The 26,701-nt window shown below is 38.0% G+C and overlaps 1 protein-coding gene across 2 annotated transcripts in view; it reads right to left on the bottom strand.

The window, feature by feature from the left end:
- LOC128243074 (CCR4-NOT transcription complex subunit 1-like) overlaps nt 1-25,160 on the bottom strand; it is a 41,171-nt gene extending 16,011 nt beyond the window's left edge. Inside the window, exons 1-30 of one of the 2 annotated variants that reach the window (XM_052960579.1) lie at nt 24,757-25,160; nt 24,146-24,253; nt 23,718-23,816; nt 23,016-23,202; nt 22,512-22,655; nt 21,838-21,947; nt 21,346-21,401; nt 17,536-17,659; nt 16,899-17,009; nt 16,270-16,440; nt 15,823-15,950; nt 15,304-15,436; nt 14,627-14,854; nt 14,188-14,310; nt 13,699-13,850; nt 12,836-13,082; nt 9,284-9,470; nt 7,242-7,406; nt 6,777-6,958; nt 5,853-5,977; nt 5,035-5,224; nt 4,436-4,744; nt 3,808-3,948; nt 3,391-3,570; nt 3,052-3,168; nt 2,780-2,890; nt 2,074-2,208; nt 1,295-1,609; nt 929-1,069; nt 346-501 (exon numbers count right to left, since the gene is read on the bottom strand). In XM_052960579.1, coding sequence (XP_052816539.1) covers nt 346-501; nt 929-1,069; nt 1,295-1,609; nt 2,074-2,208; nt 2,780-2,890; nt 3,052-3,168; nt 3,391-3,570; nt 3,808-3,948; nt 4,436-4,744; nt 5,035-5,224; nt 5,853-5,977; nt 6,777-6,958; nt 7,242-7,406; nt 9,284-9,470; nt 12,836-13,082; nt 13,699-13,850; nt 14,188-14,310; nt 14,627-14,854; nt 15,304-15,436; nt 15,823-15,950; nt 16,270-16,440; nt 16,899-17,009; nt 17,536-17,659; nt 21,346-21,401; nt 21,838-21,947; nt 22,512-22,655; nt 23,016-23,202; nt 23,718-23,816; nt 24,146-24,253; nt 24,757-24,858 — 4,677 coding nt within the window. In that variant the 5' untranslated portion in view covers nt 24,859-25,160. The remainder of the gene's footprint in view (nt 1-345; nt 502-928; nt 1,070-1,294; nt 1,610-2,073; nt 2,209-2,779; nt 2,891-3,051; nt 3,169-3,390; nt 3,571-3,807; nt 3,949-4,435; nt 4,745-5,034; nt 5,225-5,852; nt 5,978-6,776; nt 6,959-7,241; nt 7,407-9,283; nt 9,471-12,835; nt 13,083-13,698; nt 13,851-14,187; nt 14,311-14,626; nt 14,855-15,303; nt 15,437-15,822; nt 15,951-16,269; nt 16,441-16,898; nt 17,010-17,535; nt 17,660-21,345; nt 21,402-21,837; nt 21,948-22,511; nt 22,656-23,015; nt 23,203-23,717; nt 23,817-24,145; nt 24,254-24,756) is intronic. The other variant, XM_052960580.1, reaches the window with a different exon arrangement.
- Between the last annotated feature and the right edge of the window lie 1,541 nt (nt 25,161-26,701).

Below are 26,701 nucleotides of genomic sequence, written 5' to 3'. Positions count from 1 at the left end.
CAAGATATTATGGTCACAATCATGTATGTAAAGTTTGGTGAGGATTGGACACATACTTTTCAAGAATTAGATTGGAAACATATATTTTTGAAGTATTTTTGGCAAAAAAGGGCCGTAACTCCTAAATGACTAAAGCGATTTCCATGACTATCGAACTTGATCAAGATATTATGGTCACAAACATGTGTTTAAAGTTTGGTGAGGATTGGACAAACGGTTTTCAAGAATTAGATCGGAAACAATCTTCGGGACGTACGTACGTACGTACGGACGGACAGACGTACGTACGGACAAGGGCAACCCTATATGCCGCCACTTTGTGGGGGCATAACAACATCTACCAACCCGGAGTGTGTTCATGAAGGCTGTTTTGAGGTTGGTTGAGATAGCCAGGAAAAGTGGTTCCCTGCACGTGTACAGTGTAAGACCGGATGTCATACTGCGCACCATGTGGTGGGCTGCAACACGCATACGATTCTCATCTGGGTCCAGAGCAAAGTCCTGAAATACACAGTAAGTTTGACTTTGTTTCAATGAACCACATAGCATAAGAAGTTGTCTCTATATACTTTCTACTCAAAAATTAAGTCAGAGGGGGTCACATTTGTGAGGGTAGGTATAAAGGGGGTTGAGGGGGCTGAGGGGATGGATATGTCTCAATATACTTTCTTTTCAAACACTGAGTCTTGGTTAACAGCACATATCATCAATTGCTTGTTAGTGTTCCCAGACAGTTTCTATCTTACCATGTTCAATGGCAGCAGTAAAAAAAAGCCAGAGTACTGGTGCCTCCATATGATATACCTGTTATTATCATCTACTTATATATACATTTTTAAGTCAATATCCTAAATGGTTTTAATATTCAGAAGATTTATCAAAACTACTGTTCCCATATAGTACCATCATCCACATCTTGCCAGCGTACCTTTCTGATGATCTGTTCACATGTAGTAAGGGCGATCTTTAGTGACCTTTCCACTACGGGAGGCAGGAGGTCCTGTACGGCTCTCTCAATGGACACGCGTACATACTGCTTCAGCTGCGGGTTAGCCTGGAACACTCCCAGCTAAAGAATAGCAAAGCCTGAGTTAATCACCCTCTATTTTGTTCTTGAAATATACATGGTGAAATTTATGCTAGGTATAACCTTAGTTCAAATTCTGAACAGAAAATAGTTATGCAGATAATTTATAAACGTAAATTAAAAACTCTCATAAAACATGTAGCTTTCTTGATACTTGAACGAAATGTACTACAGATGAATAAATTAATAACAGTTTAGACAACCAACCTGTTCATTGATGACAATATGGGTTGCAAGTCCAGCCAGTGATGTAACAATGATGTCATCAAAAGCAAACTGGGGCTGGGGTGGGAGACTTGGGGTGGAACTGGGGGTGGTCGATGCAGTAATGGAGGTGGTCGTCACTGTTGGGGTCACATTTGTGAGGGTGGGGACGACAGGAGGTTCCGGGGGCTGAGGGGTGGAGATGGTCTGAGGAGGTGGGGCAGACACCTGGGACACCAGGGGCTTGTTGATGGACAGCTGGATCTCCAGGTTGGCCAGGCGAGACGTGTCCTTCAGGTAGTTGCCTGGTTTCAGGTCCTGGAGAATTTAACATTATTTTTATTTCATGCATTTCTAGTTACATCAGCTGTCAAATTTGCGCAAGCCCACAAGCCCTGCACTGGTAAAATACTTTCAGGGCTTGCTCAAACTCTTGGTTTCATACAAAAGTGCTTGTTAAAAAATGTAATACCAAGCAGTAGAATATGAATTTGGACTTGTTCATCCAAAAGGCTAATTTTGATGACTGTTATCAATAATTTACAATGCATGATTTTTTTTCTTGGTTAATAATTTCTCTATCTTTTTCATAAAATCATAAAAAGCACCATCATGAGTAGTACCGGTAATTAAAATTCATTTCCAGAAAATTTATAATCCCCTAAGCAAAACTTCATCAAGTTTGATTAGCTATCTGGCAAAAAGCAAAATCAGTACTTTCAAGCACATGTAATATGCAAACAACACATTTAAGTTGCAACAATAATGTTACAATCACTTACCCCCAAATCCAGCATGAGGGTTTTACAGAGGACTTCAATCTCAAACTTGAGGTTGAGTTTCAGGTCTGGTTCCTGGTGCAGCTCAGCCAGCACATTCATGATGCCCATGATCCAGGGGTTCGGGGGCCGGAATACCTGTGGATAAACATAATCAATCAATGCTTGAATAGTGTGAGGATAGGTTTGAAAAATGGAGTTGCCTGAATATAATTAATGTCAAGTTCAAGTTTAAGAATGGTAAGGTTTTTAATTTATGTTGTATTAGAACTACGACAGTTCAATATTAAAGACAGCTACGCTTGCATGTGTGTATCATATGGAACAATTTGAGTTTCTTTGTGAATTTTAATTGAAGACAAACCAATTCCACTGGAGTCTGTAATCATTTCAATATTGGATTTGCTTTCTAACAACAGCCTACTTTTCATACAGGTATGTTTAAAATTTCTACCTGTAGTTCTAGTAAATAAGCATGTCAATGATAAATATGGAACAGTTGATCTGTGGGGTTGTATCACTTTGAGTTGCTTGCGTAAAGTGCATATTGCACAAGAAAGAAGGCCGAGAGTGATGCATCTTTACACATGCAACGAATCAAAATAGATCTTTATAGTGACTTTAAATAAAGAAGCAGAAAGATCTAAGATCTCTCTTAAATTTCTCCACTTTTAACACTCTTATTGGTTTGTATCATGTATCTCCATACCTTGCTCTTGCCACATGACTCGAGGACCTTGGCAGTGAAGGGTACAACGTACAACAGCTCCCTGGCACCCTTATGGTAGGCCTCATAAATCAGATTCTTCAGGTCAATGTCCTGGAAACACACCACAACTATAAGTGATCTTTATAAGATTTTCTTTTCCATCAAATTCTTAATATTCGAATTTTAATTAGTTTTGCTATTCAATTCAAGAATTCAGACAGTATTCATCTGTAAGATCCATGCACATAGGAAATTTAAAATTACAAACTTACAATCTGAAGGATGGGTTTATTCTTGGCGAGTGTCAGCATGCCAAGCCAGTGTCCGAGGTTCTTGAGTAGTGTTCTGTCCGAGAAGTTAGCGTCACCTTTGTCACTCTTTAACAAAACCTGTGAGAAGAAAAAATCAGACATTGGAGACTTGGAACAAGTATAAATCAAAGTCGTACTAGGTATCAAACTCCGAGTCTCAAACTTTGTGATCTCCATTATGTTGGAAAAAAAACACATCCAGCATTTGTGAGGATATTGCATCCACCATAAAGAAGTTCTAGTTGTTGAAGTCAACATACACCCACCCACAGCCAAACATAATACTAGAACCTATATTACCTTGATATTCCTAAATGCCTCCAGTATGACCATTTCTGCAACATCCTTGATGTTGAGAGCATCCACAAAGTTTGCATATAGCGTATGGAAGTTTGGCTCAATAGAGGCCCTCTTCATCACGAGATACTGGGCCATCCACTGTCGATGTTCCTCCTTCACTTCTTTCTTCAGCTCCTCACTCTGCAAATATGCTGTATGTTTAATTTATTGTACCAGAATCAAGTTAAGATTACATGATTATTTCTTTATTACCATCAATTGCTTCAATGTTGATTGCATTGATCTGCAAATGCCACATTCAGCTGCAGAGAGCTTTAACTTAACATGCCATGGCTTAAACCTTTATTACAGACGAACCACCCATGAAACTTGTGAAGCTCAATTTTTATCGTCCTTATCAAATATCTGTTTCCACACCTTTTGCGTCATGTTTGACATTGAGAGGTTGTTGAAAATGAAGAACACTCGGTCTTGGATGGCTTCCGAGGGCACGACCACCTCCTCCTTGTCCTGACCGGCCAGAAGGGTGTCAATGTTGGTGGCACTGGCAATCGATGGCTGCAAGTAAAATTTATGTAAACAAAAATCCAGAAGTAATTGTACACATTTGGAAGTCTTTTATTCCCATTATATCAGTGATTAAATATGACAAGTCTGCTTGAGGAAATCCCTGTCGACTCCACAACTATAGGTCCTGAGCAAACATCTCCCCAGGATACAATATTTAGTAAATAAAGGGTCCCAACGAAAAAACATGAGTATAGACTATAGGACTAGAGATGTGCAGAATGAATCACCAATCTTACTTGTAAACTTAATGTTACATGTTGTTTCAAAGCTTTCAATGCCTTTGTGTTTACTGGTGTCTTCTACAGAAACAGCCATAAACAGAGAAAAATCTTTAAAACAATTGCAGTATACCCAAATTTTGAACATCGCTGGAAAAAAATAATCCCATTATTTCCCCCCACAACAGAAGGTTGCTTCTCCGATCTTAAGGCCTTAGAAAAACTCTTGACAAATGTCACCATCAGGAATAGATTACCTTAGGCATATTTCCTGTCTTAGCTGTTGTTGTTGTTGCTGGGGTGGAAGCTGTTGCCGTGGTTACTGTCACCGTGGTTGTCGGAATGGATGTCATGGTGCCCATGCTCATCATATTGAACGTTGACTCAAGCCCGGCGCTCATGGCGTTTGAGACTGAGCTTGGTGCCCCGAGGTTACCACCCATACCAAACATAGACTGACCTCCCAGAAGGTTGAGGGAGGCCGTGACGGGGGTCAAGCTACGAGAGGTTGCTGCGGCTGCTGCAAGCTGAGGCGGCTCTTGGTTTTGGGCTCCATACTCGACAAACTGTTGGGTGGAAAAAAGCCTTTATTAGAGTGAGCCCAATCTTTTCCAAGTTATATTTCAACCCCTGATGCTGCTTCTAATCTACTGTTAACCAGAGGAAGATAAATCAATTAGAAACATATGATAGAAATTTGAGATTTTCTCCTTTTAATAATTGAAATAGTCCTTACATAGTTTTGTTCTGATTTGGTAAACAAAAGATGACTGTGTTGTACAATATTCCGATTAAGAAATAAATAAAAAGAGAGATTCTTGCAAATCTGACTTTTGAACATAATTGAACACCGTACCTCTATGAGCGGCTGAGGAAATTGACTAAAGTGTGGAATGGCAGCCAGGTGCTGACAATATGATGGGTAATCCTTCAGGCGAGTCTTGAACCTATCTAGGGCTGCTATACCAAAGTAGTACATCTTACTGCCATGTTGTTTCTTCAGAGCCTCCAACACATACCGCAAAGCAATACCCAATGCCATGTATCTGAAAACCAGAAGTTAAAGTATTGCAAAATACTTTCAGCTATGACCAAAATCTAAAAATCATATGTATCAGTTTTTTACTCTTTGTCTATATTATATTTGACAATTTTTTACCAATTCAAACTTCACCAGCCTCGGGTGGGTCAGAAAAGTTTCGCCAATTCTGAAGTTACAGTGTTACCAGTTTTATATAAAAATTAAATTAAATAAGATATCTTGCAGTGCTCCAGCCTGGGTTTGAAAAGGGCAGGATGCTAGGTCAGAAAGGGCACTTGATGCACACTGAATGGGGCACTTGCAAGGGCCAATGTTCAATTCTTATTTTGTATGTGTTGTAACTACTTTTAATATAGTTTGTTATGAATACCTTAACTGTTATATTTACTTTAGTGTCAAATTTATTTCTATTTATCATTTTTATACTTATTTTTAAAAATTGACTCAGAACAAAAAGGCACAGCAGGGTGTAGTAAAAAGGCAACAGGGTCCAGAAAAGGGCAGCGAGGTGCCCTTCCCTCCTATTTAAGCCAAGCTGGAGCACTGTTTTCCTAACAATGCTTAACAAATCTCTACCAAAAAGGAATCTTACTTTGACTATAAAACAAAGAGCTCTACAAAACTTAACTTACGTGGCGAGTCCTTTCTCGATTATTCCCCCAAACAGAACAGCAGTGGTGTGAAGCTCCCTATCTGGGTATTTGGGGAAGAACTGGTACTCCTCAAACAGGTTCCGCAGCATGCACTCATACACATCCTGGAAAATGATATACAATTGACTTCATAACACACTTTAACAGCATTTGAAATAAGAAATGTAACACTGACCATTAACCAGTTGAAATTGATTAAGACTGGTATATTTTGGTTTGGTACTCAATCTTAAAGCATTTCAGCTGTCAGATCATATCAGTTCATGTATTCTTACAATGACCCTCAATTTGGAATATTTCTGTGATCAATGTTTGAAGCTGTTGAACCAACTCATGAATGATTTCCAAATGCATTTGTACTTGTTTCGTTTAGAAGTTAGGCATGATAATTTCAATGAAACCTGTGGTGTGTTGATTAAACCATTGCCAGGGCTTTTTCACCTTCTTTGCTAGGGGCCGAAATTAGGCTACTTCACAATTGGGGAAAATGGCATATTTTCCCAATTTGCAGATTTTTTTTCACAATTCCCCGATATTTTTCCAAAAAAGGAAGATCTTACTTCAAAAATTTCCCATTTTGAGACGTTTACACATTTAAATTTCCCAATTTGCAGAATTTCACGCATTTAAATTTCCCAAAATGAAAAGGCTAGGCCTCTTCACAATTTTTGGTGAAAAAGCCCTGATTGCTGTATATCCTATGCAAGTCTTATGCAACAGTACATTAGCATAGAGTGCCACCTAAGTCCCCATTGCTAGAATTTTTTTGCCAAAAAGATAACATTATTTTGATGGTCATGGCTATGTGAAAGAGGGGTCTTTTGTGGCACTCTTAAATACAGCTAAGCATACACAACTCCCCCCTGGAGTCATGTTGATAAGAAAAGAACATCTTCAACCTACTTTTTCCTTCCTGACAGCGGAGTCTTTGAATCGTTTGAGCATGTCCAAGACCTCGTCAATGGACATGGTGGGGTGCGGGGGCTGGTTGTAGATCCGCTGGAAGTAAGAGTTTGCCTCGTCCTCTACCTCCTTTGTAAACTGCTGGTTCATGTCCGGAAACAGGGACGATACATCTGTCGGAACTAAAGGAATAAAACAAGAATTGATTGAAGACCACATTAAATATTTGTTGTATGGTTCCAGATGGACTTGTTGTTGTATCATTAGCATGATTTGTGTAAGCTGTCAAATTCGATGTCATCATTCATTTTTGTTCCCAGATTTGCTCCCATCAACATTTTATAAATAAATATATTAACGACAACCTACTATACATACAAATGGTCAACAAATGTGATCAATAAACTAATTACTATGTGAAATAATCAAATGATTAAACATTCTAACATAAGTTGGACCACTAACCTTGTGGCTGTATGGGCTGCTGTGGGGGAGTGGGAGTTGGCTGAGGCCCCTGTTGTTTCATCACCTGCTGGGCGCTAAGGGAGCCCAGAGTATTAACGCCAGGAGCACCTGGTGCCCGTGGGGCCATGAGCCCGGACAGGCCTGAACTGGAGGGCATTGTCAGGTCTGGATAATACATTGTATTTAAGTTAACTAACATATGGAATTTAAATTGAACCAATATCGTATACATGTAGCCAATTCCTCTTAGGCCAAAAAAAACAAAACCTGTGTTTCCGGTGACCCGACCGACCCTATTTTTTCCTCGCCGACCCTAATCTTTTTATTAGACATAAAAGTAAAAAAAAAAAATTCTATCGTAAGTTTTTTTTATATATTTTTTTTAAATATATCGTCATTATTTTCGTTCTTTGTCTTTCTATGTACCTGAAGAATAAACTCATTCCTTAATATGTATTAACGAGACGCTATGGCAACAAGAATACAAAATGGCGGAGGGCGGTGAACCCTGTCCGATATCTTCAAATTGGCAAACGCATGTTTACGGTCCAAACACGTGGTTAATCACAAGAGACATATTTTGCATTCTTTAAAATGAAAATATTTAGGATTATAGCTCGTGGTGTTATTTATTCATGTCCAAAATAAAACTTTCTTTTTATGATCAGACATTGTGTATATCATGCAGGCTTCTTACGATTGAGCTTTGCTCCATCTAATGCAGGCTACTTGCCAGGTTCCAATACACATTTCACTAATCGTCACATTAATTTATCCGCAATTATCAATGGTTATTTATTGCGCCTTATTAAAAATAAGTCCCATCAACTGAAATCCAATTAAAAACTTCGTAAGTTAACAACACATTTGTTGGAATGTGTCGGCTGCGGATCAAACGGTACTATTTGTGACGTCAGTGCAGGAGCGGTGATAATATCAAAGGCGCGTGGCTATGGTTTGTATTTAATTCGGTCAGTTGGATACCGTATGATCCCATTTGATTGCCAAGATTTCACCTAGGCTGGTAAGAAAATACCATACGATCGAAAAAATAATAATCAATAATCGTCGTCTGGGAATCTTATAACAATGACCGAAATGTTTGAATTCACTATAAATATGAATGACTTTGATTGTACGAAAATAAGATAAGTAAAATAAATCCATATCCGTGTTTACTTGTTCTATTTTTAACCTCCACTTGAAGGCCTAGTTTAAGGAGCTCACAGTTGACAAGAAAATCGGCAATTTTCCTCATGCAAATTTACAAATTAGTTGATAATTGACTGTTTGGGTAGAACATTATCACAGATCTGTAGAAATTGAAGTGCTGGATTTGTTTTCTATATAAACGAGTGTTCTATACAAAAAACACCAGATTTCATGGGCAAAATTGGCGGGAAAATACGGTAGTCGAAGGTTTTTTCTGCGACTTTTTGTAAATTATGAAATGCTTAGATATAACATAATTGTTATGATTCAACCGAAAATTGCATGATATGGAAACTGTAAAAAAAAAAAAAATCCTGACAGAACGACCCTATTTTTTTTTCGCCTTGTCACCGGAAACACAGGTATTTTTTTTTTTGGCCTTATATAATATTGTGCGATGGCAAACAGCATATCAATGAAACTTAATATCTATTACAGAAGTGTCTTGTTTTCAAAAAGTTTCTATTCCTGTCGAACATTAAGCCAAAGAAAGCCAAAAAGGGTAATCAGTCTTCAAACTAACATGTCTTCCAACTTAGGAAATATATCAGTCTTCAAACTAACAAAACAACTATGTCCCCCTTCAAACTTACAAACCATGTCATTCGTCAAACTAACACATAGTCTATGTCAGTCCCAAACACATAAACAGACTAAGTCAGTCTTCAAACTAACAAATAAACTAAGTCAATCTTCAAATTAACCAATCAACTATGTCATTCTTTAAACTAACAGAGTATTTCAAAACTTGTTGCAATAACATCTTTGATTTCCTATAATATTCATCTAAAAATAAACAAAACCATGTATGTAAAAGGATAGGAACTTACTCTGCAGCTGTGAAGTAAGATTCTGCATCGCTCCAAAGCCAGAGTTTGCCTGGGAGGGGAAGCCTTTGGCTGGAGAGCCTGGGGTTTGGTTGGTGGAGCCCCCGACGCCAAGACTTGCAAAGCCCGTACTGCCCTGGCCCGGGACCCCCCACGACTTGGGGATACCCAGTGTGTCAGCCTGGTCAAGCTGAGACAGAGATTATCTTTGATAACTACAATATTTCTTTGTAATGTTAGGAACCAGGATTTTTTTAAATTTATTATCAGTTATCAAAACCAATTGATCGATTGACAGCTTAATATTTTTATGCTAGCACAAACACTTCACAAGTTACATTTTGTCCATATTACATTAACTAACTTGTGCGTTATTTTGAGTCATTAAATTAATAACAAATTGAATAATTTCAGAAAGATTAATTTTGATGAGAAATTGGTGCAAAGTTGTTTGTATACCATATTTTCCCGACTATAAGGCGATCCGCTTATAAGACGACCCCCCTACTTTGCCCATGAAATCTGGTGTTTTTGTCTTGACTCGTTTATAAGACGGGGTAGATTTTCAAAGCAAATCCAGCACTTGAAATTCTCCAAGTCTGTGATAATGTTCAAGCTTAACAGTCAAATATCAACTAAATTTGTTCATTTGCTTGGGATTATTGATTTTTATTTTCCGATGGTATGGTATGTTTGAACCAGCCTAGACGCAATTTTTGGATTTAAGTGGGTTCATACGGTATTTGATTGACCTATTTAAATACAAACTATTGCAGTGCATCTTTGATCTTTACACAGCTCATGCTGTGACGTCACAAATTGTACTGTTTGATCTGCAGCCAACAAACAGAACAAATTCCATTACATGTGTTAATGAGTTATATTTTCGCAAGTGTTTGTTTGAATTGCAGTTGATGGGACTTAAATTTTGAGAAATAAATAACCATTGATGATTGCAGATAAATTAATGTAATGTGCATGATATATGCAAAGCCTTATAGTAAGGAAAAGGTAAGTTGTATTTACGACATAGAAAAAATAACAATGCATTTAAAAAATAAACAAGAGATGTTTGTCAAACATTATGCCCCCCCTGAGCGCCATGTTGTCAGGATTATATGGACAATTGAATGAAATATGCATGGACCGAAATGACAGCTGATTTGTTGCTGTTTTAAGATTATGACCATTAAAGTGTGAGGATAAAGTGTGTTATGACCGTCATGACCTTTGACTCTATGAACTCAAAATCCAGAGTCATTAGCTGGTCACCAGAAACCTAAATGTCAAGTTTGAGGGCCATGGGTGCAGGCATTGTCAAGTTATCAAAAGACAAGTTTTTTTCGTTCAAGGTCACTGTGACCTTGACCTTTGACCCGATGACCCCTTAAATCATCAAGTTTGGAGGCCATGGGTTGAGGCATTGTTGAGTTATCACTCGGACAACCTTTTACCATTCAAGATCACCGTGACCTTGACCTTTGGCTCTATGAATCCTAAAATCAATAATGGTGATCTACTGGTCAGGCTTAACGTCCATGTCAAGTTTAATGATCATAGGTTCAGGCATTGTCGAGATATCATTGGGGGAAGATTTGTTAACTTTTTTGCATTAAAGGTTACTGTGACATTGACCTTTGGCCTGATGACCCCCAAAGTCGATAGGGGTCATCTACTTGGCAGGCCCAACCTTCATGTCAAGTTTAATGACCATAGGTCCAAGAATAGTCGAGTTTGCTTTCAAGGTCACTGTGACCTTGACCTTTGACCCCTAAAATCAATAGGGGTCATCTACTGGTCAGGCCCAACCTCCATGTCAAGTTTGAGGGCCATGGGTGCAGGCATTGTTGAGTTATCACTTGGACAACCTTTTATCATTCAAGGTCACTGTGACCTTGACCTTTGGCCCAATGACCCCTAAAATTAATAGGGACAATCTTCTGGCCAGGCTCAACCTCCAAATCAAGTTTGAGGGCCATGGGTGCAGCCATTGTCAAGTTATTACTTGGATAACCTTTTACCATTCCAGGTCACTGTGACCTTGACCTTTGGCCCAATGACCCCTTAAATCAATAGGGACCATCTTCTGGCCAGGCCCAACCTCCAAGTCAAGTTTGACGGCCATGGGTGCAGGCATTGTCGAGTTATCACTCGGACAACCTTTTACCATTCCAGGTCACTGTGACCTTGACCTTTGGTCAGATGACCCCCAAAAACCATAGGGGTCATCTCCTGGTCAGGCTAATTCTCCAAGTCAAGTTTGAGGGCCATGGGTGCAGGCATTGTTGAGTTATAAATCAGACAACCTTTTACCATTCAAGGTCACTGTGACCTTGACCTTTGGCCCAATGACCCCCCAAAACAATAGGGGTCATCTACTGGTCAGGCCCAACCTACAAGTCAAGTTTGAGGGCCATGGGTGCAGGCATTGTTGAGTTATCACTCGAACAACCTTTTACCATTCCAGGTCACTGTGACCTTGACCTTTGACCCATTGAGCCCAAAAAACAATAGGGGTCAGCTACTGGTCAGGCCCAACCTCCAAGTCAAGTTTGAGGGCCATGGGTGCAGGCATTGTCACGTTATCACTCGGACAACCTTTTACCATTCAAGGTCACTGTGACCTTGACCTTTGGCCTGATGACCCCCAAAAACAATAGGGGTCATCTACTGGTCAGGCCCAACCTCCATGTCAAGTTTGAGGGCCATGGGTGCAGGCATTGTTGAGTTATCACTCGGACAAGCTTTAAAATTATTTTATCATTAAAGGTCACTGTGACCTTGACCTTTGACCCGATGACCCCCAAAATCAATAGGGGTCATCTACTGGTCAGGCCCAACCTTCATGTGAAGTTTGATGACCATACGTCCAGGAATTGTTGAGTTATCACTCGGACAAGCTTTGGTCTACCGACGGACCGACCGACATACCGACATGCCTGTGCAAAGCAATATACCCCTCTTCTTCGAAGGGGGGCATAATAAATGTCAAAATAGTTTTATTTTAAAGGTAACAAAATATGTCTCCTGTGAAAAACGTGTTTGGACCGATAACATGTGTTATATTGAGTGTTCATCGTAGCGAAACAAAGCAGATCTATGGTCGTCTTAATCTGATGGGTGTGATCGTGTCACTTTTATTGGGGTGTCATCCACAGGCAATAAATCAGTCAGTTGAATAGCTTATGTTGAATATTCCTGATTATGACTCTATTCTTTATGAAATTCTTATAGACTTGCCTATAAGACAGGCCCCCTACTAATCTTTAAGGTTCAAAATCAGGACCAAATTTCCCCGTCTTATAGTCGAGAAAATACGGTAAGAGTAATTGTGCCCAATGATCTAAAATCATGAAAAGACTTCCCAAAATGGTTATTCAATAATCAAATATGACAAAACAACTATCAATAATTGCCGATATAGACCGTTTAATCCATTTTTTATAACAATTAACCAGTGGTACAAACACTTCCATTTTCAAAGATCTTTTTATTTATTTCCTCATTTTTATGTATTTTGGCATCAATCATTGAATTTTCAACAGTATATCTTACCTGTGATGAAGGCCCAGCAGCCATGGAGGCCATTGCATTTTGTGCCATGTTTGGCCCAAGTCCAAGCCCTGTGTTTGCCCCACCCCCTAGGCTAACCCCCACAGGTGGCATACTGGGGCTCGGTCCCACAGGGGGGCCAGAGGCCATGGGGTTAGGGGGTTTAGGACCCACTGCTGTCTGCCTCAGTAGGACACTGGCGTGGTTGATCATCATCACAATCACTTCATTTAACTCTGGGCTAACATTGCTGTATTAAAATAAAAAAAAATACCTCAGATATTGTTTCAATGAGCTTTGTACAGCAGAAGAAAACGAAAAATGTTTCAGCACTATATCATTTAACACCTATTTTACACCTAGAATCCCAGCTAGTTCCTAGCACAGCTCTCTAGGCAAGAGAGTTAAAATACAACACAGCCACAAAAACATGCTTGTTTACTTTTCTCCATTAATGAAGAGGCAATAGAAATGCTGTAAGTGCCCAAAAGTTTTCTAAGTTTCATTTGTTTTCAGGTAAACATGGAAGTTTGTACATAACATCAACACCTGGCCCAAATTTCTCGAATCATAAGCATAACAGGTTTAAGTATCTTATTTCATTTTAATAGCCGAAATCCTTGATTAGAATTCAATTTACAAAACAAGAAGAAGTATCATAATTATCTTTTAAAAATTGCTTTTAAATTGTGTTTTTTTAAGTCTCAAAACTCTTAAATTATAAAGGAAAATATTTTATTGTTTTGCTTGAACCTGTTGCAAGGGACTAATATGATTGTATTGAGAAATTGGGCCAGGGCTAATAAAATACCTAGACTTTTTTTCTTCAAAAACTCTCAGACAAGTTAATAAAGTCAGACCCATACCTAGCACATCCCTGTAGACAGGAGAGCATCACTTTGATGGTTTCTGGTGGCAGTTGCTGACTACGAGAAGTCAGGTCATCCTTAGGCATGTTACCCACTAGCTGGGGGCATCTTCGCTTTAGGAACGTCACACATGTTTGGATAAACGGCTCCTGGAGGGATAAATGGACAGAAATAAGATGTTGGATGAACAAGGCTGAACTGTCAGACTAATAATTTGCTAGAAAAATCTTTATTTGTAAGAAGTCATAATAACAAAATGCAGGATTTTGAGCAAGCCCAATAGAAATGTAACCATTTGATCAGCTAAGTGTGAGCCCAAGCACATGATTGCTCATCCTTTTTGAGCGGCCAAGAGAATGAGTATCTTGTCGGGTTCATACCCACAACCTCTTAGGTGATAGTGGGACAACTATAGCCCTGAACAGCTCACATGCTTACTAAAAGAAGATATACATGAACAAATAACATAATAAGGAAATAGTTTACCCTATGTTCTCGTATCTTGTCTGACAGCCACTTGTCCAGTTTAAGGTACTCACGACGGGAGGCAAGACACGCTAGGTCAATCACAAATGCAAATGGTGTGGCGTTCAGCAACATGGACAAGGCCTGGAGGGAAGGTGCAATGATTAAAACGTTAGCATAAATGTTGACAATACGGATTAATATATAAAGAGCAGTCTATGTGTTGTTTTTTTGTAAAACATAAAATATAGCCAAAACGATAAAGGATCTAGTTACCACATAACTTTGTTATACGCCTATCATCCTAAATGAAAGATACTTGCAGTAAACAATCTACCGCATGATTTTTTATGTTATACACATTTCATCCTTGGTGTAATGTATATATTCATCAGATAAAATGGCTGTGAAACATACATTTAATTGACTGAAGGCAGGCAGTTCCATGTATGGCTAATACCTTGAGATCCTGTGCAACGTCCAATATCCTGGAAAGCCTGGTCTGGTCATGTGGCTCACCGCGCATGTACCACTCCGCCATTGAGTGCATGATCAGCGTCCTGATGGTGGAAGAGAGGCCCTGACAATGCCAGGCATAGTGGAGCACCACGGCAGAGTTTGGGTGGTTTCCCAGGAACATCGGCATCAACATGGAGATCAGCTCTTGCTTCAGTGTGTTCCATGATGGCTGTAAAAAGACAATACATTGTCCACTGGTTTGTCTCTGAATGCAATGTCACTGCATGGGTGAAAGTTTGACCATGACATTTTTTAAATACTCGTCATATAACTTACTGAAAACTTTCACCCACTTAAATGTAGTCTTGTTTGGAAAATAGATAATCTTGAAAGACAAGAATGCTTTGGTAAATGTCAAGGTAGTTTCGTAACTTATACTGCTCAGAAATCTATACATCTCCCAATATTAAATGAGCATGTCTGGGCAGTTCTGTATGGGAACAGATTAAACAGCCTCATAAAACATTAACCTGTATCAAATGAAAATCTCAAAAACCCTTACAAAATAATTTCTATATCTATAGCAGTGCTAATATAAGCATGACGGACAGTTCTGTATGGGGACTGGGAACAGCTCGGACAGTCTCCCCATATTAAATCAAAATCTCAAAAACTCACCGATATCTGTAGCAGTGCTAGTACGAGCATGTCCGGGCAGTTCTGTATGGGGAACTTGAACAGCTCAGACACCTGCTGGTAGTGACCCTGCTCTGACAGTCGCAACAGCAGCTCCACAAGGTCTAGGGACTTCCTGCAAGTGAGATAAAATATGGTCAGGGTTTAAATGAATAAAGGGTGTCAACTCATATTTATTATGGTGATCATCCACATAAAGGAAGTGGTAGTCATCCAAATATAAAGAAAGGATAATGTACAAGTTCATCTGTTACGAAATACGACAAATAGTGTTTAAATTCCAGATACATGTATGTCATATCGACATGAAATACAACTTATAGCAACATGTTTAGCAATAATTGAGGTTATTTTATTTAAGATTTGGGTGAAAACTAATGTCTCATTAAAGAGTGACAAAACTGCATCAAAGGTCAAATTCTTCCTTAATAGGTCCAGTAAAACTACTGATGTACAAACACATATATACAATTCTTAAAAAATGTTAATATTATGTATTACCAAGTGGCAATGTCACGTTTTTCATCATCGGGAGCAGTCTTGAGTATGTCAATGACCACGGAATGGCAGGGATAGTCAGCAAAACAGAACACATCTGGGTTTCTCAAGGACTGGATGATCAATGATAACTGAAATACACACCAAGTGGCATTAATTCTCATTGTCATTACCACTTTTGCAGATTTTTTTTATGTCGTTACAATAATTCAACAATTCATGTTACAGATCTCACAATGTTATAAAGATGAGATATCTGACTGATTGTAGAACTGGTTGCACTTTTTCTGATAAGTCAAAGACTTCTTACAAGCCTGTTTATGACTATACAGTCAGATCGGTCTAAATTTTAATTGATTTAATACCACAAATATCGCACTAAAAATATCACTTTCCCAAATACATAAGGCGTTCCTGCAACACTGTAGTAGGTTCATAAAGTATGCATACCTGTCCCTCAGTATTCTTCCACGGACGGTAGATGTACTCGACAGGGAATATTTCCTGTAGGCCCTGTATAAGGCCCTTCATGAGAAGTCGGAGGCCCCGTTTGTTGGCCACCAGGAACTGTGGGAAGTCCATCTCACTCACAACCTCACGCCAGTTCATATGGGATGTAAACTAGATGTGAAGATAATCACAATATTATTTCAGAATAAATGACAGTCCACCTCTACTTCTAGCAGCTTGCCGAGGATTCATTGTTTTGATCATTAATTCAAACATTTTTCCACAAGTAGTTTTGGGAAATGACCTATACACTTGTTTTTCACAAAATTGGGAATTTTTGATAACAATTATGTAGGTTGTATACACTCATTATTCTTGTAAGAGTGCTATTTTATAACTTCAACAACAACAAATTAGTTATATTGGCAATAATAGTGTAGCTTAAATATACTTTTTAACCATTCAATGTGGTCTATTGTAATTTAAACGACAATATTCTACAGTTATCCTGCCATTTTCTTCTTAAACTTTCAAACAGGGATTTTTGGAAACATACCTTTTAACATGCAAAAAAAACATGTGTTCTACAACTCAGAAACTGTCCCAAATTAATTGAACTATTATCTCACCAGGTCCTGTATAGTCTGTATAAAGTTTTCCACATTCCAAGTGTTGACTCCCGGCTGTTCGATCTTGTCTTTCCCGATGTCTCCCCAGCCACTTCCAGGGGCCACACTCACCTTCAGTTACACAGGATAGTAAGTTTTATACATTTATTGCATCTTCATACGTTAAGCAAGGTTGGCACTCAAAAATTATCAGCCAAAGTTTCAAATTTAAGCAAAAACTATTTGTGTCATTTTTAAATGCCAATGCCCAAAAAACATACTTTTTTTTGAATTCTTAAGAAGTTAGTATCCAATGGCCATTTCGGCTATTGTTAATATGCTGAAGTAGTTAAGCAAGGCTTTTTCCTGTCTAAATAGAAACATTCATGTACCCTTTGAGGGGACATTTTAAAGCAGTATTCCCTAATAAAACACTTTCAAATGTCTCCAACATAAAAGTCCATTAAAAAATGAATTGTGGAAGATGTCAGGAACATTAAAACTAAAATTGAGATAATTATTTGTCACCACCATTTCAGCACCTACAGATATGGCTTTGAAGACTTGAATCAGCTTGTTCAAGGAAAATCTACATTTTGAACAAGACCAGCACAAAATATTTTAGTGTCAGGTTTTGACCATACATTGACCAACATACCTGCTGTGGCTGGTCCGGCAGGGAGGAGGGATTTCTCGCCATCATCCCTAAGACGCGAGCTACCACAGCTGGGGTAACCTCCTTCTGGCCAAACTGTACAACCATGTTACGGCATTCTTCCACCCTGGAATGAAAACGAGGATATTTTTTAAACATTTTACCAAAGAGAATCAAAACAAAGACTTTGTATTATAAAAGTACAAGTGAAAATAAATTACTTCTCAATTTCAAGTGCAAAATATGATACATTAAATTCAGGAAAACCGTTGAATTAAATTAAATATTTATTTATGAGTTTGCTTTTACTGAATTAACTAGAGCTGTCACAGGAGTGACGAATACCCCCAAATGCCGCCTGGACACAGGAATGGCAAACCATTCCTTTGAAAAGAGGCCATAACTCCAAGGTTACTGCACACTGCATCTTCTTTTATCATGCATGTATTGTTTGTCCGGAAACTGTTTTTCTATTTTCGTAACAGTGCACAAAAATCTTTACTCCACTGGCCCCATTTTCAATCACAAGCATTGTCTTCACAGAGGCTGCCTATACAGCAAGTTTCATCACAATATCTCATGCCCAATTAAAGTTATGAAGCAGAAACCATTTTTCTATTTTTAGTTACAGTGACCTTGACCTTGGCACCACCAGCCCCAATATCGAACTTGACCTGTATCTTCTGAAATGTACACCTGTGTACCAAAAAATGTTCAAATCTGTCAAGCCTTTCATGAGTTATCGTCCGGAAACCATTTTTCTATTTTTAGAAACAGTGACCTTGACCCCACCAGCCCCAATATCGTACTTGATCTGTATCTTCTGATGTTACACCTGTGTACCAAAAATTGTTCAAATCCGTTTAGCCTTTCATGAGTTATCGTCCAGAAACCGTTTTTCTATTTTTAGTAAGAGTGACCTTGACCTTGGCCCAACCAGCCCCAATATCGAACTTGACCTGTATCTTCTGATGTTACACCAGTGTACCAAAATTTTTTCAAATCTGTCAAGCCTTTCATGAGTTATCGTCCGGGAACCGTTTTTCTATTTTTAGTAACAGTGACCTTGACCTTGGCCCCACCAGCCCCAATATCGAACTTGACCTGTATCTTCTGATGTTACACCTGTGTACCCAAATTTTTTCAAATCTGTCAAGCCTTTCATGAGTTATCGTCCGGAAACCATTTTTCTATTTTTAGTAACAGTGACCTTGACCTTGGCCCCATCAGCCCCAATATCGAACTTGACCTGTATCTTCTGATGTTACACCTGTGTACCAAAATTTTTTCAAATCTGTCTAGCCTTTCATGAGTTCAGGGATGATAACAGAGCCAAGTTGCCAATCCTGAAAATGTCTGCGTGGGGTTCAGGGGGCCGCTAAAGGCCCCCGATGGGTTTAGGGCAAAGCCCTGGTGGGGGGACAAGGGGGGCAAAGCCCCCCCCCCCCCCCCCGAAGCTTTCAGTATTTCAGGGTTTCTCAAACCCTTTTTTGCCTTAGAATAGTGTTCAAGGAGTAAACCTTTCGGTTTGGTAGAAATAATTATGTTCAACAGGAGACATCCGCAATCAGAACAATTATCAGGAATTTTAGCAGTGAAGTTAAACACCTTTGTCTTCAAACAAAGTTAAATTTACTTTTTTACCTGAAGTCACAGGCATAAGACATGTACCTGACATTTTGGTTCAGTTGTCCACTTCCCATAAAACTCAACTGGCTATGATCAAATGCCTGTGTATGAACAGTCTACACTGTGGGATGTTTGATTTATAATAATGAACAACATCATTATCAAGCTTGCAAATGTTTATTGTAAAAGTGTTATTTATTCAATTTTTATATATCATAAAGAGTATTTATTCCATTATCTGCACATTTGATGAGAATATAATATTATTAATTATTATTCCAAGTAATATCCAAACGGGACTGTAAATGCTTTGGCAGTGAGCCGTTGTGGTCATGTTGGACTGTGTCGCCATCAATGTCTATGAGGTGAAGGACAAGTTGACGTATTCTGGTCTCAAAGCCAAAAATATTTCCCTCATGGTGTTACATGAGTCCAGTAGCACACAAATTAGATTGTCCAGATTGTCCCACGTCAGTTCAAGTCTCTCAAACAGGCTTTCAAATTCCTTAAAAACTGATTCAGAATCAGCCCTTGTGATTTTTAAGGAGGCCAAATGTCTCAACACTATTTCTTTCTCTATAGCAGAAAAATAGCTGCAACAGTTTTCTCATTGTGTTTGTTGACCCGTTTAAGTTCAAACAAAACCGAGTTTCACTTAACTCCTCCACAAGTTCATCATTGAAATGGCTTGCCTCTCCCTAAGTCATCTTATATGATGCTGTACACCTTTGAAGTTTTAATTCGCTGAGAGCTTTTGTATCTTTGGCAAGTGTCTTAAGCAAGACTCACTACATGTGGTGCCAGGGAGTATGGAAGGTCATGTTCAGCCATAAATCCAAGTATCATGGCCTCTGCATTGAATTGTCAGTCATTGACAGGAACAACTGGATGCACTGGCCGAGGTGTCTGTTCATCCCTGACTTTTGGAACCATCAACATACCTGGAAATTCAAATTACAACTATAGAAATTAAATCTCACTCAAACTGGGTACTCAAGAAGTTTTGTTGAACTGTCTCAAATAGAAAATAAACTGACTGCTCCTACTTAATATATATTACTACTACGAAATGTGTATTCATTTTTTTTTAAATTTTCATTTGAACCTTTCATTATAGTCAACAGCCACTTCTTATTGAGAAAAATGCTTCAAACATTATGGGAACAATAAAGAAACGGTTTTACAGCGTAAACTTCAATCGGCCAAAGTAAAATAAAAATCGATTATTATGACACAATCCGAATCGCGATGTCCGAAATATTGCTACATGCGCAAAAGCCATTCTCAGTTTGATCACATTCTATTAACTTAAAAAGAAACGTTTCGGGAATTTCTCTTAAAAATAAATAGCAAATATACCTTTAAATCGACGAATCGATGTTTTTGAAAGTTGGTGGTGGTCGTTTTTTTTTCCAATACTCGTTTATTCGTCTTCGTCGTCTGTCATATCCGGATACTGTCTTCTAGTCCCATCGGTAATTTCCGTAATCACCCGATGCTAGCTTAACCAATCATATAGCTCGACTGCCAAGACGTAAATAGGTTCGATAATTTCCGGCTTTACACTTCCGGAAAATTCACCTTTCGTACCCATATTGTTCGATCTGAGCTAGAATCGCTCCCTGTAACCCCCCCCCCCCCCCCGAAAAAACTCAACGGATTTACATTAATCTCAAAATCGATCTGTAAGGTCTTAAATCCGGAATTCCGGATTAATCCGGAATTTTACCATCCCTGTGAGTTATCGTCCGGAAACCATGAAAACCGACAGACCGACCGACCGACCAACAGACAGACCGACCGACCGACAAGCTCACTCCTATATACCCCCTCAAACTTCGTTTGTGGGGGTATAATAATACAATTGATGATCCAACGTAATACTTACAAATATTGTTGTTGTTTTCGTCTAGTAATTATAATAGATAGAAAAGCTACTCAGTAATGACTTCTTAGTAATGGTTAAAGATTGTTAGTTTGTTTGATTCGGCACAGATGCATAAGCATTTATTTTGTGTAAGCACATACTTAAAATCTTTAAGATATTAGTGGTCTACATTATTGTGTGTTAACTACCCACCAACTGGGCCAGCCACTGTTTATATCTACTGCTTTACTGGATTGAAGTCAATAACAGATGACTGCTGATTTATTGAAATAAATGTAAATTGGAAAGCTACATACGATGAAGTACAGGAGAAGCCCGACTCCAGGATCATGTCAGCCAGGGATGCATCAAGCTAGAAAACAACATTCTATAAATCAGGAAACTTCAATCATCTAAACAGGTTCAATAAATGCAGCTTAACTATTTTGACATAGTCCATAAGAAGACAGAAATTAATTTATTGTGGTTCATTTTCAAAGTATTATAACGGAAGAAAAAAGAAGAAGAAAGTAACTAAACAATTTTATTAACATTTTTAATGTTCTGTGCCAGTGATGAAATCAGACTAAAAACATGATACAGAGTATCCTGAAAATTTCATTTGAATATGAAGGATTCAGGCCCAAAAGCAAGCAGCCATTTATATCCATTTCAAGGTAAATCTTACTGTTTTTAATACATGTGTCCAGCAAAAAACAAACTTAACAAATCTTTGATAGTCTGAATCCTGATTTATGGATAACCTTGAACTTTATCATCCCTGATACAACCATATATCGTATACATACATGTGTTTTCGGCATGCTGGTGATGAACATAAGTTTCTCAACAGAGATGTCCTCGGTTTCTGGGTACAGCAGTGGTCCAATCACTACGGGCACACGGTCACGCGGAAAGTCTAAAACAGCATAAAAATAATGAAAATTACGCCTATTTTGATTGCTTAAACTAATTAACATCCTTTTAAATGTATTATTTTCCCTACAAACACATTTCACTTGATAAACCTCGAATGGATAAATCATCACATTGTTTTATTGCATTAAAATGTTAAGTACTTGAAACAAGTGATATCATTGCTGTGCATCCTGTCTTATACGTTAGGCCTTGAAAGAAAGTATATTTGGTTAGGGTAGCCCACCCCTACCTACAAAATAGGCCCAGATCCTTCCGTTTTTATAACCATTGGTAAAAATATACAAAGAAATAAAACATTTATTTTTGTAAGTGTGTGATTTAATATTAAAGTAGTTTAAAACCTTAAAAGCTTTATACAGAATATTACTTTAGCACCATTCTCCAACGATGACAATAACGCCTAATAAAATAAAAAGCCTACCTACCCTTACTGTTTATGAAAAGGATTTAACCCTAACCAAACCATTTTTTTGCCTCATGATGACACTGTCACAGAATCATTAGTTTTCAGCAGTGTGCCCAAGATACTTGGTAAGCCAATTACCTTTCCGTAGTGTAGCGAGGAATGCCTCTTTCTGGTCAATGCCGATGCCAAACTGCTCCCTAGATTGTATGAGGTGGGCAAGCAGCAGGTGGAGAACCTCTATAGCCACGTCCTGCAGGCCTCCCTCCTGCCTCAGCGAAGAGTCTGAACCACAGCGTATATATAACACATGTTTAATATGTGATAAATCATTTGAGCACTTCATAATTATGCAAATAGGACTTAATATAACTAATTACATATGTGACAGTAACAAAAGTTCTTTTATAACCTGATTATAAAGTCAGTAAAGACAGATGGTCTGTAGGGTCTAGGGTATTGTGTTTGTTGTCCTTTTTAAGAGCACCTACCAGATATTAAATATAATTAGGACCCCATCAGGACTGGTGCAAGTTAGTTATGGTATTGATTTCTAGTATTTACTTGAAATTGAGAGTAATCCCAATCCTGTCTCTTAGACTGGATTTCCAATAACACTGAGGGTCATATATAATTCAAACTCACGGTCACCTGCATCTACGTATGAGCGGATAAGATCTGGTAGTTTCTGTTTCACAAACTGAATGGCGTGATTCTGGATTTCCTGGTTTGAGGATTGGAGGAATGCTAGTCCAAATACAACCTCTTGTACACGAGTGAGTCGCAGGAGCTTACTAATCTGCGGAAACAGGTGCGGTGATGGCTTCAAAGTCTGAAACATTACAGGAAGGCAAACTGCTGTATAAAACGACTGGTATAAGTACATGTATGCAGATTTATTGCATCTATACATACAGTATATGTATCATGTAAAAGCTCAACAATGAACAATTCTCTTTAAGTTTCACAATTTTATAAACACGATAACTTTACTGATTCAGGTGTAAAGATAAAAACTATTCATATGGTCTATATTTACCTCTAAATAACACCCCAACAGTTCATGAAACTGACTTTAAAATGCCATAGCAAATAGGTCTACCGACCTTATTTTCATGGCCAGATTAGATTTTTAGCGCTGGACCAGTACCATATAAAAATAATACCGAAAGATTTTGACTATAGTAATTTTGTTTTCAAAGCCCAATGCCAATTTTTGCACACATTGGGTATCAGGCTACCATTAATTTCGCACACCGCAACACAGCTTTAAAACAATAAATCAGGGGTACTAAATGAGCTGAAAAAGAAAACCAATATAGTAATATTGTTAGAAGAACTAATTACCTTTTGATGGTGGAGTGGACTATCAATAGCAAAACACAATGTTGACACAAAGTTTGGCTTGCTAAGCAGTGAAGTACACTCTTGAATTAAAAACTGAGTCTGAAAAATAACAGCATATTATTCAATAAATTAGCATGTTATAATTGTAACGTAGTTAATATCAATGAATTAATCAACTTTACTTTATGTGTTTAACAAACTTACATGTCATCATGCAATGTAGTTTAATTAAGATAAACCACGCACAGTATTACAGGAAGGCACTTATAATTGCGAAGGATGATACCCAGTTAACCAGATAAAAAAAGTAATATTACACTGTACTGACTGAAATCCAAAGATGTGAGTTAACAAAGCAGCACTTTAAAGATCCTTTGGTACCTACGACATACATTGAAAAATTGAAACAGAATGAGATTAATTTTAACCTGATGAAAGTCCTTGCCAGCACTTTTACCATCACTGCTGAAATCTACATGGGAAAACAAACATCGGAATAGATGCCTGTCTGCTTCAGCACCGTGCTGGCTGACCAACTGAAAACAAAAACAAAATATAAACACTATAATTGGCGTGAGTGGGGGTTAGAACCAACTGCCTGGTTAGCTCAGTTGGCTAGAGCGCCGTGCTAGTGTTTGAGCGGTCGTGGACTCAAGCCCCACACTGGGCGCACTTTTCCTCCAAGATTTACTTTAGCGGTGGCAGCAGTAAGTGGCAGGAGTGCCTCCATTGGACTTAAAAGTTAATGGGGAGAAAAGTGAAGGGCGTGTGGGTTAGAAACAGCCGTCCAGTTAGCTCAGTTGATTAGAGCACTGTGCAAGTGTTCCGGTGGTCTTGGGCTTGAGCCCCACACCGGGCACACTTTTCCTCCCAGGTTTACAACACAATTCAATCAGATAGTGAATTATAGTCTAGCAGCCATTCTTTTTTGAACCATGCTAACATTACTGATATTTTCGGGCAACGCGAAGAAATTTACGTACACACAATAGTTTTTTTTAAATTTCTTTGATACTATGTACTTTGTTAATAAACTTACGTGGTTTATTTCAGCAACACTCGACCTAAAGTTCTTCTTTGTAAGATTTGCAACCGAATAACTGATTTCAGCTAAAGCAAAGGATAACGAATCCAGATTCATATTATTCCATAAAGTCGGTAGCGAAAGCTCCAAATTTCTTTGAAGCTTTCAATCCCTTTCAGTCAAAACTGTTTCTAGACAAGGAGAGGGGCTGATTTTCGTTTGTTATAATGTTGTCTTTTGCGTACAACAGGAATTTATCCTGTATTTTATGTCTTTGTCATCTCGGACATGGCGTCTGGGCAGCCATGTTTGAAAGAAGGGGAAGTGAATAATAATATTATTTTTTTGTTTTGTCGTGTTAATTAATGAAAATATTTTTTAGGAATTAGGGATATCTCGAAAATAATAATCGTAATGACTTTTTTATAGAAATAATCTCATTTTTCTTAGTCTACTACCTATTACTAAGACCACGTGATTGTCATGTGACAGATGGTCAAGACAAAACGTCATTCCTAAAAACGTTTCATGAATTTTTAAGTAAAAATGTTCCCCTTATTCGAGATTTCGTTAAAGCTTCTATGCAATATAACTTTATTCTTCTTGAATTTAATAAAATATGAAATCAACTTTCATTTAAACCAAACAATATCATAGTAATTTGAAACAATGGTGTAATAACTGTCATTCTATTGGTCTAAAATTGTACTCATTCTTATACATACAAACCTAATTAATTCTGAAATAAACTTTCATTTATATTTTGTAAAGAACACAGTTTCTAAGCTGGGACTAAGGGAATTCTAAATAATTGTGTCATGCAAGTTGTTTTTACATTAAAATATTTGCTCATCTGCCTCAGACTCAAAACAATGATATGTATTGGCCCAGGAGTTCTAGAGTAACATTAGGATTTCATTAACTATGGTTGGAAACGTGATCCATCCCTGACTGTACTTTGGAGGAATAAGTCCTTGAATATGCTGACTACGGCTTGGACCTGGAATAGTCCCTGCGTGCCTCTGGTTCTGCTCTCGTCGCATGTATGATTTTGGATACTCCGGGAATTTAAAACATTTTCTGTTCTGTCAGGGATTGTTATTTTTTTTTTTAAAAGAAGAGTTCTGTTATAATAAATGTCCATAACTACCGGTATGTATCAGACTTCACAAATTGCTATGTGCATAATGTCCAGGATCCAACCCACAGCTTCTCGCTCTTGTAACAGGATGTCCGAACTTTTATTCTGAATTATCTTAGTCAAGCAATTTTGGGTAGCATTGTGAAAAAATCTAATAGTTTTCCAGCTACAATGAAAGTATCTCTAATTATCCCATTACTTACTAACGGTGGGTTTCATTCAAGGGTCTTTAATAGTCATAACTAGATATGAATTTGCAATTGTCTGAAATAAAAGAATATTGTATATAGTGTAGCTTTTTGAATTGACCTAGTTACCCAGTGTTTAGTTCCACATTACCCAGTTTCCAGCTATAATTAAAGATTTTATCAAAGCAACCATTCTGAAAGTTTCATCAAGATTGGACCAGAAATATAGCAAAAGTGTTCGAATGATTTTTCTGATTTGACCAAGTGATCCAATTTCAAGCTAATCTAGATTTCATCACAGCAAATATTCTCAAAGTTTTATGAAGATATGAGCGGATATATATGGCTCTATTTGTTCCCAAGATTTTTCTAATATTTGACCCCCATGTGACCAACATTTTAAGTCTTCCAAGATTACATCAAGGGAAACATTCTGATCACGTTCGATGAATATTAGACCAAATATTATGTCTCTATGTTGTTCCAAAGTGCTCAAATCCTTGCATTGAACTCGACCCTTCACAGTTCCAAAAGTGCTGTCCTTTACCATGTCAGGATAACAAGTGACCTCAGAGCAAAATAATCATGATTTAATTGATAACTTTTTCAAGTAATCAACCAATGTGTAACT

This window comes from Mya arenaria, chromosome 8 (assembly GCF_026914265.1).
Source record: "Mya arenaria isolate MELC-2E11 chromosome 8, ASM2691426v1".
In the NCBI taxonomy this organism is placed as follows: Eukaryota; Metazoa; Mollusca; class Bivalvia; order Myida; family Myidae; genus Mya; species Mya arenaria.
This window is presented reverse-complemented; position numbering and strand designations above follow the sequence as displayed.